This window comes from Chelonoidis abingdonii, chromosome 2, assembly GCF_003597395.2.
Source record: "Chelonoidis abingdonii isolate Lonesome George chromosome 2, CheloAbing_2.0, whole genome shotgun sequence".
NCBI classification, from domain to species: Eukaryota; Metazoa; Chordata; order Testudines; family Testudinidae; genus Chelonoidis; species Chelonoidis abingdonii.
Window position 1 is genome coordinate 122,619,435 of NC_133770.1, and position 20,160 is coordinate 122,639,594.

Here is a 20,160-nt window from a genome sequence, read left to right on the forward strand (position 1 = left end):
AGGTTTTGGGGAGACCAGAGTGAGCCAAGACACTGGAAATTTTTGGCTGGTGGCAGCGATATCAGATCCAAGCTGGTAATTAAGCTTGGAGGTTTCATGCTAGCTTCTCAGTTTATGAACGCTAAGGTTCAAATCTGAGTGGGAAAGCTATGATATGAGTGGCAGCGAAGTGGCCCTTTACAGGTGAAAGAAACATTAACCCTTAGCTATCTGTTTATGACAGTACCATAGAATGGTTAATAGGTTAATGTGTTCTCCTATTGCATTAAATTAGGCAGATATTTTCATGGGGTTGGTTTGGGGGCAATCGGGAGCAAGTATAGACAACCCTCATGGAGAGGTTTGGAAGGGTCATGAGGTGCTCGAGGAACATGCTGAAGAACTGCACAATCTGGGGTCTGCTATGTTTCAGTCCTCTTCTCCCACTGATGTAATGGAGACCATCTGTCCCTACATTTGCTGGGCCCTGGCTCTTCTATATCTGGTTCAGTTCTCCCTGCATATCAGTCAAAAGCCCCAGCTCCTCTCCTGTTCCAGACAAACCCTGTTAAGGGTGGCCTACACTAAAGAAGTTTGGCATTTACAGTGCCAGTTCAAGCACCAGGAACTGAGTCTGGTCAAAAGTTTCCCATCAAAATGTTTTTTTAGCCAGAAAACTGGATTTTGATATAAAGGAATTTTTGTTGCACAGTGCCTGTTTTCTGTGGGAAATTCTAACTTTTCATTGAAAAATCAAAAAATTTTCATCCTCAAGCCCAAAAGCTTTAGGCCAAAATGCAAAAATTTTTATTTGGAAATGCCACTGAGATGCTTCATAGGAGTTGTTCAAATGCCTCATACTCCTGTTCTCCTGTATGGGCCTGGCACCCCAGCCTTGAATACTTTGTGTCCCAACTCAAAAGTTCTTATAACATTTTACCGTCATTTAAAGTAACATCACAGTTGTCCTAGCTTGGCACAAAACTTACAGCTGCTCCAGCCCACATCAGTTCAGTCAGAATCATTTCAGTGCTAATATACACATGAACCTCAAAAGGGGCAGCGGCTCTGGGTTTGTTAGTTTTCATTTATAAGGCCCTTTGTGGCTTAGCCCTGCCCTTCTTAGCATAATTTCTTATATGGTATCAAGCAGTTGACCCTCACGCCTGCTCTGCCAGTGATGCCATTTTGGCTCTTAATCCATCTTCCCTCAAACATCTTTGAGCTTTGTCCTGTGCCACCCCTTACATTTGAGAAGGGTTGCCACTAAAAATCTGCAAAGCCACTATATTATCCTCTTTGAAATTCACCTCTGCCATGATGCCATGATACCTAAGTAATGCCTAGTCAGGGCTAGGCAGCTGCAAGTGCTGTTTAGTATGCTAACCATAATTGTCTAATAACTCTTACTCTGTGCTCTATTCATCAGATTGTTGTATTTAACTGGTGTCTCTCGTCTTCTCCATTTTTTAAAGACAGTATATCACATTAAAAGATTAGAGTGTTTTATTTAGCTCTTCAACTCTTTTTACAGCCTAGCACATTTTTTAAAATGTATTCACAAACTTTTTAAAATATGAACTCATCTCCACCTAATGAAAAACAAAATACAGACGGATGGGAGTTGTGCCTGGAATTGTGGGATAGATATCACACTCCACAGGCATAGCAACAGTTGAAGGAACTGACTTGTGTAGATACACTGCAGTGCAGGAGAGGATTTACCATGAAACACACTGTGCTGTGGCACAGGGCCCCCAGTGACAGGGGCTCCCCAAAATGCAGGACAAATATCTGTCACCCTGCCTCTGAGTCCCAGCCAGTGGCACAGCAGGGCTCAGGCAGGTAGGCTGCCTGCATGCCGTAGCCAGTGGCCCCACGCCACTTCCAGAAGCGGCTGGCTTCTGGCACATCTCTGCACACCCCTGGCAGGGCTGGGGAGGCAGCTCCGCATGGAGAACTGCTGCCCCCCTCCCCTCAAGGGGCATGCAGAGAAGTGCCACCAGCAGGGCTAAAGCAACTCCCTGCCTGCTCTGCCTCCCTCCCTCCGTGCCACTTTGCTCCCGGAAGTAGCCAGCATGTTCCTGCAGCCCCTGGGGTGGGGGTGACCCCCTCCCTGAGCACCGACTCCCCAGCTCCCATTGGCCACGAACTGAGGGCAATGGGAGCTGCAGGGGCAGTGCCTGCAGGCAGCAGTGCATGAAGACACCCTGCCCCCCATCCCTGTCTAGGAGCCACTGTCGGAGGGATGTGTGTGCCAGTCACTTTGAGAACTGTGCTGCCAGAAGTAAGCGCTGCCCCCCTGGGCTCCTCCCACACCCCAACCCCTGCCCCAGCCCAGAGCCTGCACCCCACACCCAAACTTCCTCTCAGAGCCCACACCCCTCCTCCCACATCACAACTCCTTGCCCCAGCCCAGGGCCCACACCCAGCACCAAACATCCTCCCAGAGCCCACCCCCCATACTCTCCCCTGCACCTCAATCCCCTGCCCCAATCAAGGTACCTCATTTTATTTTCATTTACTTCCCATTACTTATAATATAGGAGGAGGATGAAGAAAAAAAGAATGAAAAAACGTGGGAAGATGAGAGAATGTTCTTTTTTTTGACTGGATCCTAAGGGGGGCCCCCAAAATTGAAGCTGCCCACAGGGTCCCACTAACTCTAAATCCGCCAGTGCTGCAATGGATTACACTAACTACAATGGGTAGCATAGACACAGTGAACCATTTGAGGAACAAATGGCTCCATTACTTGCTTACCACTTAACTCTGAAATAAGTGCAGACTTCTAGTGTACCAGTTCCCAGAACTGGGGTCCACAGAAAACTGGCTCGTTACATGGTGCTGGCTCCTCTTCTTTCCCATCAGCAGCATCTAAAGGTGTCCAGGATTTCTACTGCAAAGAAGAACCTGGAGGCTTTTATAAGCGGCCAGAAAGAAGGAGGTATCAGCATAGCTTCCTTTATTAGAAGCTGCTGCTACATAAGAAGTAGAGAGCAAAGAGGTAGGATAGTCAATGGGAAATTTGGTGATCTCAGAGGCAATCTCACAATTGTGATGTGGTCCATGCAATGGAGGAGTTTGCAAATCTTGTTCTAGTGCAGACCAACCCTTAAAAGGTGCAGTAACCAGCACCTTGTCATCCACTTGCTGCTCAAAATATGGTATAGAATCTATACCAGGGGTCAACAACCTTTCAGAAGTGGTGTGACGAGTCTTCATTTATTAACCCTGATTTGAGGTTTCACGTGCCAGTAAAACATTTTAACATTTTTAGAAGGTCTCTTTCTCTAAGTCTATAATATATAACTAAACTATTGTTGAATGTAAAGTAAATAAGGTTTTTAAAATGTTTAAGAAGCTTCCTTTAAAATTAAATTAAAATTAGAGCCCCTGGACCAGTGGCCAGGACCCGGACAGTGTGAGTGCCACTGAAAATCAGCTTGTGTGCTGCCTTCAGCACGTGTGCCATAGGTTGCCTACCTCTGATCTATGCCAGTGGTGTCCAAAGTGGGGGTGTGCAAGAGCATCCTTCGGGGTGCATGACAGGAGGAGTGCTGTCAGAGCAGCGCCGCTTTTTATTTTTCCCTTTGACAGTTCAGTCAGGAGTCCAAGCGGCTTTTTTTTTTTGCTTCGGCTGGTAGCAGGAGGTGTGTGCTCAAAAATTTTTTACTGATGGGGTGCGCAATCAAAAAAGTTTGAAGCAGGGCCACCCAGAGGATTCAGAGGGCCTGGGGTAATTGCCACAGAAGACCCAGCACTTCAGTGGCGGGTCCCAGGGTGGAAGGATCCCCCGCTACTGAATTGCCTCGGAAGACCCAGAGCAGAAGAAGCTCTGGGGGCCTGGGCCCCGCAAGAGTTTTCCGGGGCCCCTGGAGCAAGTGAAGGACCCCACTCCAGGAGCCCCGAAAAACTCTCATGGGAGCCCCTGTGGGGCCTAGGGCCTGGGGCAAATTGCTCCACTTGCCCCCCCCTCTGGGCGGCCCTGGTTTGGAGACCACTGAGCTATAGCATAGAATCCAGAACCTATCTGTTTGCTGTCTTCTGTTTATGGATAGATAAGCTATATAGTTCATAGCACCCAAGACCTAATCCCCACTTAGATAAAACTCCCATTCATTTGGATTCAGTCCCTTGCTGCCTCACTTCTTTAGATTCTCAGCAAGAGGCCATGTGGAGCTCTATCTTGCTTTCATTTTGTACCTTTTCACTGGAACATCTAGAAATCACTTGGCTTCTTCCCTTACCTAGTTTTACTTATCACACTCATCACAATCCAAACACACAGTCACCCAGTGCTTAATTTCTAATGATAGAGGTGCCGGGGTCAATGGTGGATTAGCCACTGGGCCGATGGGGCCCGTTCCCAGGGGCCCCAGCCAACTGGGGGGCACCTGAAGGGGCCCAGAAAAAATCCACTATCAGGAAGCGGAAGCCTGGAGACCTGTCCGCCTCACAGGTGGAGCAGGGGAAGTCTCCACACCCCAATCCCATTCTACAGCAGCAACGCCAGGCAGGCGGGCAGGGCAAGAGAAGCCCCTCCCAGTGTCCCAGACCCCACTCACTAGCAGAAGCTGTGGGATGGGGGAAGCCCCTCCCCCAGTGGCCCCACTCTGTTCCCATCCCTGCTGGAACCCGCAGATGGGTGAAGCCCCCCAAACCCATGTCACCCGACCCCAACCCTGACAGAAGCTGCCGGGTGGGGGAAGCCCCAGCACCGCCCCAACCCTGTCCCCAGCAGAAGCTGTGGGGCAGCAGGGGAAGCCCCCAGTGACTGACCTCACTCTCTGGCAAAAGCACCAGGTGAGGCAGGAGAAGACCCAGCGCCCCAACCCTGGTCCCCTGCAGAAGAGCAGGGGGTGGTGGGGAAGCCCCAACACCTGGACCCCTGCTGTGGCCCTGGGACTGGAGGAGCTCTCACTCCCTGCTGCAGCCCAGGGCCAAGGCCGCAGCGTAGCCACAGTGTGTGCTGGGCAGAAAGTAACAAATGGGTTGCAGAGCCACAGCGGGGGGCAGAATGTAGGGACCCTGGTAGAACTGGGGTGCCCCAGGGAAGGGGCAGAAAGGGTTGGAGCTGTGGGCAGGGCCGCAGGCAGAAGGGGTGGAATGAGGGAGGGACCACAGGTGGAAGGGATGGAGAGGGGCCCCCCACTTGCTCTGGCCCAGGGTCCCGGGAAACCTTAATCAGCCTCTGGCCCGGGCTCAAGCAATTTTTTAACTCTTATAACTGATGCAGCAAGCCCAGAGGCGTTGGGGTTATGAACTGCAAAGCCTAGAGGTGCCGGGGCTCAGCCCTGGCAAGCCCTGGCGCAAATTAAGCACTACGGTTACCTCAGTCCACACTTCTCTGTCACTCTACACTAACAGAGCAGCTATGACTTTAGAATAAGATCACATAATTTCTATTTCCAATGTGCTATTCTTGACTATTTTTTACCCATTGCGCTCCAATCAAATCAAGCACTCTTTTACTGGGACTCATTTTGTTTCTTCCTCACTCCATTGCTGCCTTACTTCAGAGATCAAGATAGGGTAAGTGTCTACATTGTGGTCTTTGGTCTGTGATATAGGAATATTAGATGTAATATTTTCTAATTTTTTCACTGTTTCTCATTCCTTGGTGTCAGGGTGAGTATGACTAGCTCATACGTTAATATTGCCTGGTATCTACATCAGCTGCTGAAAAAGCATCTAACTCTGGGACAGGAGACAGAATGTTCCTCCCTCTTCATTAATGGCCTAATTTGTTAGATATTATCTCTCTCTCTCTCTCTCAATGTAGATATTTACTAAGCACCAGTCACAGCTGTACTACTGCAAGTACTTGAAAGCAACTTTATTACCTGTTTCAGTTGCATTTATTTTTACCATTTCCTTTTTAACAGCCCCCCACCCCAACACACACAAAAAAACTGTGTTAAAAGAACATTATTAAGGATACAAAATCAACCATTCAAAAAATTAGGGAATGCCAGATTTAGAGCTGCCCGTGCACCCTCAATTCAGCCCCTTTGTGTGTTCATTATGATAGTCTTTAATTACTTGATCCCTTACTGTTTTTTCCCACAGAACTCCTGACTTTTTCACTCTACAGGATGGATTTACTAGGGGGCAGAATTAAGAACTCTTGACTATGAAACCTAAATAATCTTCTTTTAACATAGTTGTGTGCAATTATTTATTCTTTTAAGAAAAGTATTACTTTCATTGGGGGGGTTTTGACTTGGCAGTTTTTTATATATTTGAGTTTTAATTTTTGTTTGAACATTTTAATTATTGTAAAGTGCCTTGTGTAAAAAGCATATTGTGGACCCTGCTAGAGAGTCTGTGTGCTTCTGCAGCAGTGTATGGAGGCTATAAAAGGCAAGAGAATTCCTCTGGGGAGGCACTGTGTACTGCTGCAAGATGCCCTGCAGTGTTCTCTGGCCCGCAATGAGCCCTGGTATAGGTGCAGGTGGTCCTTCCATTCTGTCATGCTTTATTAAATATTACACAGATTAAAATCTCAGTAAAACTATCCTGTGGATATTGCAATGTCCAAAGAAAGGAGAAATCATGTTCTGAGGAGATAAGCCTCATTGTAATCCCTGCCACTGCTGATGCAGATTGCAAAGGTACGAGTAAATGTCATTTGTAGGTACCTGAAGAGTTCTTGGTCTTGGCAACAGAATGACACCTCATGTTATTCCCTGGCCCTCCTGTGCTTGCCAATACAGAGATCCTTTCCTTAACTATGCTCTGCCCTCAGGATCCCTAGATGTTCTAGTACTTCCATGCTTTGAAATGTTCCTGGGTACACCCACTACATGAAGCAGAGTTTCCTTCTGCATCTCCACTAACCTCACCCCCGTCCCCTCACTGCGCACTACATGGATGACAAAGTATTTTCTGACATGCTCTGGAAAGTTGGGATAGCACATCTTTTTCCCACCACTCCTGAGACAGGGTCATGGGGGTGGAAGACCTTGCCTCTTCACCTGTTCCCCATTCTTGGGAGGGTGATGGGGAGGCCACCTTTTCACCTCTTGATCCAGGTAATACCCCTTGAATACAGATGAGGAAAAAAATGATTTAGAGCAAGGAGGACCCAATCTTGCTCAGGGACAGCAACACATAAACAAGATGTGTGCATTACCAGTGCTTTCCCCCTTCCCAGTGCCAAACCCTACCCCTACAAACCCCAGCTGCCCTGTGTCTGACAGACCCCTGAAACACACCATTGACATGCCACTCAATCCTGGGAAGGTGTTTTACAGTTGGTGAGATCATGGCTTGTCACCGAAGATAGTTCAGTTTTAAAAACAAACAAGAAACAGATAGTGGCCCAAATTCTGCACTCGTATGTGGAAGTTCAGTAGAATCTGCTGAATATGTCCACTTATTCTAAACAAATTAATGTGTAAAAATTGCAACACTTTGTTTAGTTACTGAGACTGCCTTACACATTGGCAGAATTGTATCGGTAGCACTACATGTGTTTAAGGGGAATGTAACTTACACATCACCTCTAAATTTGGCCCTGTGATTAATCTAAGTTGGCATAACATACAGTGAGGGGACTGGACTCAGTCCAGACATTTTGGGTTTGCTTAGACTTGCCTCTGAATTTGGTCCTCAAATCCCCGACCCTGCATTCATCTTCTTGATACAGGCTTCTCTGGCCTTTCAGTCTGGCAAGGCAGGGTGTTCAGAGGTTGTATTATCTTCTAATGATAACATATTAATTGTAATATCTTTGCAGAAGTGAGAAGAGTTATGTTTGTAGCAAAGGGGGTTGTGCATGTTTATAGCCCTTATATGCAGGGTATGTGTGCGTACTTGGAGTCTGTATCCCAAATAAGGAAAGCATTAAAAGGTGGGAAGTCTTTAGTTTTTGTTAGGAAAATGAATGTGAGTGTATCAGGAAATGTCAAGAATGGTATCAGAATCCTAACTGAGAATTTGATTATTTTTTATGTATGTAACTTTAGCGCCCTCGTAGCCAATATGGAGTCTGCTCTGCAGGCAGCTCTGGCCAAGAGAAGGTGTGCGCAGGAATGCAGCAGGAAAAATCCCTTCCACCCCAGGGGCACCTGTTCTAACCCCCCCAGAGTGAACACACCCACCCACAGGAAAAGTACAATGAATATAACAAAGAGGGATATTTATTTGCAGAGGGATGAGAGGAGAAATACAACAAGGGGAAATATAGGGGGAGCAGCAGAACAGGGCTGCATCCAAACCAAAACCCGATAGGCCCAGTGGTAGCACAGTCTGATAGGGCAGACACTGAGCAATGTGTCTGCACACAGAGTTCAGGAATCCTGAGCAACGTTCCAGTCCAGTGGTGAGTCTTGTGCGTGCCTGGTCGTCTTTGGTACCAGTGAACTCTCCCCAGCAAACCCCTCCGGTGCCCTCTTCTGCTGCTCTCTGCAAAGCCACACAGAGTGACCACCTCCCCACTTAACTAGCTACAGTCTCCCTCCTTGTTCCCAATGCAGGGTCACAAGCCCCACTACTCACAGCCCCACACAGCTCTGGGCAGCCGTGATACTGGGTCCAGCTCTGGCCTGTCCTTCTCGGGCGATTCCTCCCTGGCCCTGTGCTCCTCCTGGCTCCTGTCCTGGGCTGTCCCGATCTGGCCTGTCCTCCTCAGGCCTGGGGCAGGTTCTCCCTGCTTCCTCTTCCAGGGCCTGCCAGCTGCCCCTCTCCCTCCCTGGAGCTCCAGACCCACCCCCTGCAGTTTCCCTCCTTTTTTCTTACTCTCCCCCTCCCACCTGGGAAAAAGATTTAAAGGGGCCATGCTCTCTAAACCCCAAAGGGGTTATATGTTTCAATTCTATGTTTTATGCTGTAGGAGTATATATTACAATCCCTTTGTCTGCTGAGATCATTAGAGAAGGAAGTCTTACATTCTTCTCTGTTGCATCATTCCCCACTGACTGAATAATTTTATTAAACTAAAAATCTCTCCCCTCTATTACAGTAAACATGCTTTGTATAATGAGGAAGGAAAATGGAGAATGGTTAGATTTTAAATAACTGTATGGATTCCTTTACCTAAAGATAATCTACATGTTTCTGTGATTAACTAATAGCAAACCGTGTATCAATTTCCCTGTATGCAGGTATAATGAATGATTAACAATACTTTTTCCCACCACAGAAGGCCTGCCATTGGGAATGAAAAGTCTAATCCTTCTAAGAGACATAGGGACCGTCTGAATGCTGAATTAGATCATCTGGCCAGCCTCCTGCCTTTCCCACCTGACATAATTTCTAAATTGGACAAACTTTCTGTCTTGCGCCTTAGTGTCAGCTATCTCCGAGTCAAAAGCTTCTTTCAGGGTAAGTCTCTTAAATATATCAAACACTTCAGTGAGGTTAAAGGGATACTGTTAACTTAAACATATTTTGCCACTTGTTTGCTTTGTGCATAGGACACCACTTTGAGTATAATCAGTTTCCTCTGTTACAGGTTTTTTCAAACAATGATGGGATAAAAAATGTATTTTAGAAAATAGGAAAATGCAATTGTAAAACCACAAAAAATTGGCAGGGAGACTCAGGGGCACAAGCAATATCTGAAACTACTTTCACCTCATTTTTGAAATTGACTAGATTTCAAGATGATAATATCCTTTTAAGTATGTTGTACAAGTTGAGCAACAGCTGTATGGTGACATTATCTGCATTTACTGTATGCCTAACAGGAAATAGACCTGGATGAGGGGCCAAAGGGATCACTTTCTTTCAGGAGAAGTGAAATCTGAAATCTCAAGTGTTGACTAAAGCCATAATGGGCTGCACTTTGTTTTTGTAGTTGTCTGGCACACTGTATAATCAAAACCAAATTGGTACGTGTGGATGTCCATAATAAGAATTCTTCCAAATTTGCAGACAGTTCTAGTTTCTTCTGTTAATGAAGTGTTTTGATATTTTACCATCAGAAAATATTACATACAGAAGTTGGACTATAACAATGTTGGCCTGCCAAGAAACGTTACTTTTAAAACCCAAGGAAATAAAGCATGTGCATCTGTTGCCTGCTATTCATCAAATTCTCTTCTATTGCTTATAGTAAGTCAATAATGCGGAAACTAAAAAGTAACATCAGTGACTACTGGAATAATCATTTTAAATGATTCTTTGAGTTCCCCACTACATGCCAATAGACAACTTCTCTTTCACCCTCATTTCTTTCTATTCCTAGCTGTTTTTAATTTTATATGCTGGCAGAGCTCTCTCTGGGAATCTAAGGTGCCTGAGAAATACCAAGTTAATACTTCTGTTGAAATCATGGCTGATTGTGTCAGGCAGCTTATGGTCATGAAAGATATAATGGCCTACATCATTACTCCTAGAGTTTGCACATGAATCCACCCACTCCAACCGTGACATGTGAAAGACAAATCTTTGGCATCTTCTCTTAGCAGAGTCTCCTCTGTGGGATCATGGGAACATGGTGAAGACTGGGTGGGCCAGGAAAAGGAGCAGGTGGACTAGGTGTAGAGATAAGTGGATGCACAACTTTTCCCCCTCCCTCCATCCCTGCAGAGAAACCTCAGAAGATATTATGGCATCAGGTCATCTTACGTTTTCCACAGAGCCTCCTCCACAGGTGTTCCAGGACAGGAAGGTAGAGGTTCCAGAGCCAATCCAGCCGTATGGGACCTCTGCATGGCTCTTTCAGGTTTGAGGGCAAGGCAAACCCCACACCTTCAGTGGTATGATGCGGAGAAATCTCCAGGAGGGAATCCCTGTACAGATTTGCTCTCCCACAACCCCTTCTGGCAGGTTTTCAGCACAAGGAGATCATCTGGCCCATTATTTTGTCCCTGGTGGTTGGAAAACCAGGAGAGATCACTTAGATAAAAGCAGTTTTGGAAATCAGGAAGGGAAATAGCACTCCTTAACAGGGTTTGAATGGCTTTGTGTCTGCTTGTTGCCAGATCTGCAAAGTCAGGATTTCCCAGACCTGGGAGTTAATATCAATAGCACCCCTATTATTCACCAGAGATCTCCTTTGGGACTCTGTATTAAACCTTAAGTATTCTATGCATAAGCAGATGTTGACAAAGCTCTTTTGGGAAGCTTTTGCTTGTGTAAAGGGAAAATTTATTAAATTCAATAGAGAGGCTACTTTTTCAGGTCCTGTCTTCAACTGCGAATGCTTATTACCTAAGAAAACTTAGGCACATACCAAGTGAAGAAGAGAGAAGCAGTCTTTCAGGCAACCGGGTCCTTAACCAATTAGGACTTCACAGATTAGCACTAACACCTTGAATTCCATCTCCAAACATGTAGGAATCCAGTGCAGATCCCAAGGCTCTGGTCTAATGTGTTCCATGCATGAAACTCTGCTTAATAATTGGGCTGTAACATGCTGCAAAACATCAGTTTCTGGGTAGTCTCAACTTGGCATCCATGCAGAATATATTACAGCAGACTAGTCCTGAGGTGACAAAGGTTCAGATAACTGTGGTGAGGTCCACATTGGAGAGACAATCACACCCATCTCACCTTGCACAGCTGAAGGAAAGTGCCCTTGGCCATGGTGACAATTGGGTATCTGGGATCTAATAAAATTTGTAGGCTGTGCACATCTGTTATAAGTGGTGGCTGAACTCCCTCCATGTGGGGCACTGATAAAATCTGTGCCAGTTCCACCAGATGCTTACCTCAACCCACCAATATTATCATGGTATTATCTAAATTAAGTTGCTGGTCTTCTTCCTAGCCCCAAGTTCAATATAGACACTATGCTATTAGTTCTTTTTTTTTCTGGTTGGATTAGACATGATAGACCTGGGTGTCACCTGCAAATTGCATACATGGCAGTCCGTGGGGCAGAGGAAAAATTGCCCACAAATATTCTCTAGGTCCTTTCAGAAAGATCAGAATGGACCCATTCCAGCAGTTCCACTGACCCCTTTTAGGGATTGCAGGTGGGTTAACAAAATCTCACGATTAACTGTACCAAAGGCTGGTGACAGATCTAAAAGAATCATGAATGTCACTTTATCTTTGCCCACTGCTAGAACAGCTAATCCTAACGGAGCAGGGACTGCCTTTTTATTACATATTTGTATTGCACCTGGCACAATAGGCTATAATCCTGATGAGGGCCTCAAGGCAAAATCACAATACAAACAACAAAAATAATAATTTTCTATTCCATACCTTAGCATATGACCTGATTGGCTGGGGTCAAGGAAATTTGAGGACTAAAACTTTCCCAAAAAATGAGACTATACTTAGCCAGACGGGCAGTTTGAAGAGCTGTTTGGTTTTTCTACTCAGTGGACTCAATAGCTGAGAACTACTAATACCCTGTCCTCCTTCCCCCATGTGGAAAATACTGACTGTCTTCACTAACACTGGATCCAGTACTTCTCTTGGTGACCTTCAGCAGCCAGGAAGGACAAGGATCCATCTCACAAGTTGGAGCTTGAAGCTGCTACAGCATCTGCATAATCTCAGTGGACAACACTGATGGAAAATCAAGCAGAATAGTCTCATTGATTGTCCCATTGAGACACTGCTCTGTTTCATGGCAGTAGACAGCTCAGTCCACATAAGAGTGATTTTCTCTGCAAAATAATGCAACCCTTCTGCCAGGTGGAGCCGGCAGCAATCAGGGCAAGGTTCAATATCTAGGGGTTCCTTTTCAACAATACAACACAGAACTGGCTTGAGCCCCCACCCAGTAACTGGGAAAATTACATAGCATCCTTGGGCACCTCTGAGAAGCAAAACTTCCCCTCTCGCAAGCACAGAGTCTGTGTGTAGAAAAGAAGCTTTTAATGAAGGGAAAGAAGTCACCTAACATCAATTGGGAAAATGCCGCAAGCAGGATTCATAAACATAAAACTGTGAACAGGACACCCATCCCAGAGTGCGTGGGGCAGAGTCTTCTGCCTCATGTTCTTGAGTTCTACAACCAGAATTTCCTTACTGTGCCTTCCTCTGCTTCTTTACCATGTCCCACTCACAGTGGTTGTCCTTGATCAGTGAGGACCCAAGTTTCAGAAGTGTATCTGTGGGAGTTCACCTCCCACCTGGGGAAGAAGACACCTGGCTCGCTCTACCATCTGAGCACTTGTTTTGACTGGTCACTCTTCTGGCCACTGTTCCTCGCTGCCTCCCACCAGTTGACTGTTTGCCACTTTTGCCAGTCGCTCACACTGGCTACCTGTCAGTCACCTGCTGCCACCTGCCTCTCTTCTGTCATCTCTTCAGGTCAGTATCTCAGTGATTTTAGCTCTCAGCAGGCTGGCCAGAAACACTGTCACACCACAAGTGATTTCAGCTCTCAGCGAGTACTTAACATAACAAAAAGGTTCCTAATGAACTCTATTTAGCTCTATCTTTGAACAGTGGGGAGGAACACACTAAACCAGGCCAGGGACCCTTAGAGAGAGTCCACACCTCCTGGATGGGACACCTGTCCCCACCCTCTTACTTTCATGGGGGTCTGGCATTTGGGTCCCTGGCTTAACAAGGTCCTTTCATCTGAGGGTGACCCCCTCATTTGGGCCAGGATAGGTACAATTCTGCTGCCCTTCATTCATACAATAAAGACAACATTGATAACAGCATTTCACTACCCCTATATTCAGTACTAAAATGATTTGTAACCCAACACCAGCCAAATTTGATCACTTTAAGGAACACTGCTCTATCTGTTGGATATCTAAGCAGAGTAGGTATGTTCATTTAAGTACAGTTTGCTCCTGAAGTCTCTCCCCCTCCCAGCTAACTGTCAAGGGAGAGTTCATTCAGACCTTACTTTCAGTAACATGCAAATTCATCACACAGAGAAAAACTTGAGTCTAGCTCAGTGTGGGCAGCTTGGATTCATGAAGCTTTCCACTGCTCAAAATAGTTCTGCCTATGCAAGACCTTGCAGGTGCTGTGGTGGAGGTGAAGAAACCTCTTTGCTTCTGGCAGAGTCATGGCATCTCTATGTTGCAGTTGGTCAAATCTGGCACAAAAGTGATGCCACCATAGCTCTGGTTATCACCATTCTCATTTAGTCTGTGAACCATAGAATATCAGGGTTAGAAGGGGACCTCGGGAGATCATCTAGTCCAACCCCCTGCTCAAAGCAGGACCAATCCCCAGACAGATTTTTGCCCCAGATCCCTAAATGGCCCCCTTAAGGATTGAACTCACAACTCTGGGTTTAGCAGGCTATCCCTCCCCCCATGGTGAGTTCTAAAGGCAGAGCTGATGGAGAGAGTATCTAGAGGCCACTCTATAGCCAGTGAAGGACAAATGATTACTATACAGTCCTGTCAACCTATAGATAGAGGTGTCAGCTGGATGAACATTTGCCCTCAAGGCTGCCTGGTATGTCCATTGGTTTAATTATTCTCAGAGGAATGGCTGTCAAAACAGGCCCTTTGCTCCATAATGCTAGGAATCCTCCATCCTGAAAGTGAAGAAGACAGTGGTTAGTCCATGACAGCCCTATTTCTTCAACCTCCTCTCTCAGCTCAAACACCAGACCCCAGTAATGCATGAAGTGAAAGCACAGAAACACTTGTGGCTGTAGGAGGGAAGTGAGTGAGAGCTAGAGCAAGCAGCAGTTCCCATTGGGGCTGTCCACAGGATGAAAGGTTCTCTCAAATCTGCATCACTCCATTCAGAACAGTGGGGCACTGGGTGACCCTTCCAGCCTCTGTTTCCACAATCAGCCCCCACCCTACTCCACCTTGCAGGCCACCAGTCAATTCTAATCACTTGGCTCTGTCCCACTCCACATGTCAGCACAGAGCTCCCTGGAGCCACTGCATTCATTCAGGAAGTGGTGGAAGGGCTGGAAAAGGAGAAATACACTCTGTAATTGAAACATTAAAGAGGCAGTTATAAAAACAAACTCCAGAACTTTCTAGATTTAAAAAAATAACCATTCTTTAAAGGTGAACTGCAAAAAGAAATGCAGGTACTTTTTTCTGCCCATTCTCATCCCTTTATTATATGTGATGAAGACCTAATACTTTTCTCCTAAAAGAAAAGGGTGTGTGTGTGTGTTTTTAATAAATAAGAAATGTCAGGCTCTGGAGGGGCTGTGCCAAACTTCAGGGACATGGAATCTGACATGTTCCAGATTGAAACCAGAGGTGTAGCTGCTGCTGCTGTTCCAAAGAACAATATCCTCCTCCCTTTTTTTATATGGAGATATACATCTATCTCATAGAGCTGAAAGGTCATTGAGTCCAGCCCCCTGCCTTCACTAGCAGGACCAAGTACTGATTTTTGCCCCAGCTCCCTAAGTGGCCCCCTCAAAGATTGAGCTCACAACCTTGAGTTTAGCAGGCCAATGCGCAAACCACTGAGTTAGCCCTCCCCACCTCCTTCTTCAGTTATTTGGCAGCTGGTCACGCATCACCCCTTCCACTTTCCAGAGTACCTCTTTCTCTTTCTGAACCCACACTGGAGAACTTCTGTCCCCTTTATACTTGCCTGCTGGCTTTACTTTTCTACCACTTGAACCCCAATGGACTTTTCTGCTGTCTTAGCCACACTTCTGCCTGAAACCATAAGGGGGAACTGTGAACACCACCTGTATGTGGCATCTTTCTCCCCGGGATGGTGGGTGGCTAAAGGCAAAGGTGGTCCCCATTACGTGCCTGCACAACACTCCTTGTCTCAAGGGACATCTCACATTCAAGGGACATCCAAAGTATGCATTCCACATACATTTGGTGTCCCCTCACTTTTATTATTAAAACTCATTTACACCAGAAATAAAGTATAATGAAATTGTGGTAACAGAAATAGTTCTTTATCCAAAAGGAAGAAATTGCCATCACTTTAAACTTCCTGCATGAATAGTATTTGTGCCCCTCGTATGAGGTCTTTGACACTTTGTGACCTATATTTGAGTCTGGCAAATAAAGAGAGATGCTCAATTACCTGTTTGGGAGGAGGCAGAGAAACTCAGAAGACTGAAATGGAGGAAAGAGTGACCAGTTGCAGTACGGTTGATGAAGGCCTGAGATACTGATCTTTGAGTGAGAACAGTAGCTGCAGCTCAGGTCTAGCATTGTATTAGGTTCCAGTTCTTCCTAGTTTGTTGTTTTCTGTGGAAATAAGTCAGAAAGTGATTTTTTTAAGTAAAAAATTTAATTACAAACCCCCACCTCCCACCCCCAAATAAAACAATAGCAAAAATTCACAACATTTAGGCCCTCAGTTGACATAATGAACCCAAAAGGATGAACCCATAAGGGCAGAAACATAGTACTTGTTCTATTTTGTAGTTCTTTAAAGTAAAGGCTGATGCTAAATTGGGAGGTATTCAAACACCATTGAGGACACAGGTAATGAAAATGGACTGAGACACAATGCAGAAGGACATAGTGATGCTAGAAATATAGCCTAATAAAAATGAACCTGGAAAATCAACCTAGAAGTGCAAGCTAATTCATGTGGGAAAACTTAATCCAAAACAATGATGGTCAGTTCGGGGGAAGAACCTGGAAAGTAGGAATGAACAAAAAAGTCAAATGCAGTTTTTGGCCTGCATACAGAGAGTGATCATATCACAGAACAGGGAGGTGATAGTCCCTCTCTGTAAAATCAGTGTGACTACATCTGGAATACGGCATTCAGTTATGGACACCTCCATATTGGAAATACGTTAGTACATCTGGAGGGAATTGGAGTAAATGCACATAAATGACTATAGGACAGGTCGGAGGAAGAAAGAGTATAGTAATTAAATTTGTATGGCTTGGATACAACAATCGTGCTTGTATTTAAAGGAAGCATGTATTGTAAAGAAGAGGAGGCATTGTTTAGGACACTTCAGTGTGGCACAATTGAGGAGATATGGGATGAAGGTGAACAAAATAAAATTTAGGTTGAATATCAGCTGAATATCCCATTGTGAGTTCTGTTAGACTGAGCAATATCACTGCTCTACAGCCAAAAAGCTTCTGAAATAAATGTAGTCAAACTTTACTAATTCCGGTCACTGAGAATGAAAATGGTGCTTAAAATTGTTGATTGGCTCTAGTTTTCAAGATATGCTATTGAGTCAGTATATATGACCCTTGACTTGGGAATGGCGGAGGATAAGTGACTTATAAAGGGAAGGGATCTCAATTTAAACCAGAAATGACTAAAATACATCTTTGACTGGATCTATGAATAAATCTATGACTGGGTTTGGACAGTACTTGTTTTTTAGGCAAAAATGATGAATGAAGCAATCTGAAGCTGGTATTGTGTCATACATTATATGAATTGCATCATATTATTCCTAGAAGTCATGGATGATGCAATCATAATGAAGCTTACATCACTCTTCTGAACAAATTGCCCTATATCAGCTCTAGAAATCAAACAGTGTCGTGCTCTCTTATTTGTCAGTGTTTGATTTTGCAAAGGGACACATTTCTGTTCAGCCAGAGTGAGCAGAGATGCCTCGTTCTTGTGTGAACAGTTCAGATAACTTCTGCTATGTTTGTGGTGACGTGACTTTTGCATCACAAAAGTGAAGTATAACCACTATGGTTAAGAAAACCTATCACCTTTATTTTGGCTGCTAAATTGGAGATCAGGACAAGAGGTGGGCCCCACACATATGCTGCAACACTTGTGCAACAAATCTTCGCCAGTGGTTGAACAGGAAAAGGAAATCTATGCCTTTTGCAGTGCCAATGATTTGGAGAGAGCCAACAGATCATACCAGCAATTGTTACTTCTGCAGGGTGCCTCCAGTTGGGAAAAGATGTGTCAAAGAAGAAAAAAAGTGGACTGTGCATTATCCAAACATTCCATCAGCTATACGCCCAGTACCCCACGGAGAAGGACTGCTAGTTCCTGATGCACTAGAATCATTCTCTCTTGAATCAGACGAGGAAGAGGAAGAGGATGAAACTTCTGGTCCTGAACCATCAGTGTCACAGGACCCACATTTTCTCCCATCTTCCTCCTCTGAACCACACCTCATAACACAAGGTGAACTGAATGACCTTGTCAGGGATTTGGAACTATCCAAGAGTAAGGCAGAGCTGTTGGGCTCCAGACTACAGCAGTGGAATCTCCTGGCACGTGATGTTAGAGTTTCCATGTTCCGTGACCGTCAAAAGGATCTTGTCCCATTCTTCTTCATGGAAGGTGATCTTGTAGCCTGCAACAACATCGATGGTGTGATGGCAGCCCTCAACATCGTTCACGATCCAGATGAGTGGAGACTGTTCATTGATTCATCGAAGACGAGTCTTAAAGCTGTTTTGCTGCATAATGGCAATGTTTTGCCATCAATTCCAGTTGGTCATGCAGTTCATATGAAGGAAACCTATGACAACATGAAACAACTTTTGAGGTGCATAAACTATGACCAACATCAGTGGCAGCTTTGTGGCGATTTGAAGGTTGTTGCTCTCTTGCTTGGTCTGCAGACTGGATACACAAAGTACTGCTGTTTTCTCTGCGAATGGGATAGTCGTGCAAGAGATTCCCACTACATCAAGAAAGATTGGCCACTCCGACAGTCATTGGAGCCTGGGAGGAAAAGTGTTCAGCATCCACCACTTGTTGAATCAAGGAAGATTTTGTTACCACCCTTACACATCAAGCTGGGTCTGATGAAGAACTTTGTCAAGGCCATTGACAAAACACAAGCAGCTTTCAAGTACCTCGTGGAAAATTTCCAAGGTTAAGTGAAGCTAAGATAAAGGAAGGTGTCTTTGTTGGTCCTCAGATTCGTGAACTTCTTCGAGATGATGCATTTGACCATGCACTGCGTGGCAAGGAAAAGACGGCATGGAAAGCCTTCCAGTTAGTGGCAATAAATTTTCTCGGAAACAAGAAGGCAGACAACTACAGGTTGTTGGTGGAAAACCTCCTCAAGGCATACAAAAGCCTTGGTTGCAACATGTCACTAAAGATACATTTTTTGCACTCTCATCTAGATTTTTTTCCACCGAACTGCGGAGCAGTGAGCGACGAGCACAGCGAGCGATTTCACCAGGACATTGCAACAATGGAGAAACGCTATCAGGGCAAATGGAGCCCATCAATGCTTGCAGACTATTGCTGGACAGTGACAAGAGATGCTCCATTTAATGAATACAAGAGACAAGCCAAGAAGCGCCGAGTAGACACTGAATAGGACTAAACTATGTACATAATAGTTTTTTGCCTTTTGTTTCATAATAAATTTTATTTATATAACCCTTTTGCTGATTTTTAAAGTGTTACATAAACAGGACAGGTGAAATATTATCATGTAAAGCAACCATAAACACATGAAAAGACCTAGGTTTACAATTTATGATTAAAACTCTACTATCTACACAATATACATAGACATAAAATGTAAAAACTTAAATATCTTAGGAACAGTAGCCAATCAGTTGTTTTAATTGCCATATTTGCATTCAGCACATCAAAATACATAATAAATAGCACATTTTATCTCTGAAGCAGACGACGTCTCAAAAATTGTAGACCAGTGTATTCTTACAATTACAATAGGGTAGACCTGCAACGTTAAAACTGGACTGGAGAAAGCACTGTAATATACTATATGCACATACCCTGTCTTCTGGAACTGAGCTGCCTTTTAGTTTAAAAAACTTTTGTACATTTAAATTTATATATCATAGCCAGAGTCCCCCCAAATATACGTTTTGTCAATGATATCATAATTTATATATGGCACTGAAGGCTCAAACTGTTACAATTTGCTAGCCTCTTCATGACATACCTTCAACAGCTACAGAAACTGGTACTCAGACAAGTTTAGTCACCACTAGGTGTCCTTTCAGTAACTGCGCTTAATATAATACAAGGCCGTGTTCTGTTTATAAAGTTCAGTAGCCAATTAGAGTACATGGAGCAAGTTCACCATATTGCCTTCAAGAAAGAAAATAATTTCAGATAATTAGAAATTAAGAGATTGAAAATACTCATCTAGCCTTCACCAACGACTACTCTAAGTTAGTTACCTGCAGCATATGAAGGTAAGTAACTTGTAGTAACTAACACTTCCATTTTACGTTAAATTATACAAGCAAAAGCTGTAGTTGCTATTCCAAACTGTAGATATCACTGTCATAACAGATTTTCCTGGAATTCAATTTAACTTTTTCTTTGTTGAACTTGCCACACCATTCCTGTTTATATTTCCTTCGACTACAAAATAATTCCTCTGTATCCATGGTGTTTACACTCTTC

At 44.6% G+C, this 20,160-nt stretch overlaps 1 protein-coding gene across 1 annotated transcript in view; it reads left to right on the forward strand.

The window, feature by feature from the left end:
- AHRR (aryl hydrocarbon receptor repressor) overlaps positions 1 to 20,160 on the forward strand; it is a 115,421-nt gene that overhangs the window by 5,472 nt on the left and 89,789 nt on the right. Inside the window, exon 2 of the mRNA XM_032770813.2 lies at positions 9,128 to 9,309. Coding sequence (XP_032626704.1) covers positions 9,128 to 9,309 — 182 coding nt within the window. The remainder of the gene's footprint in view (positions 1 to 9,127; positions 9,310 to 20,160) is intronic.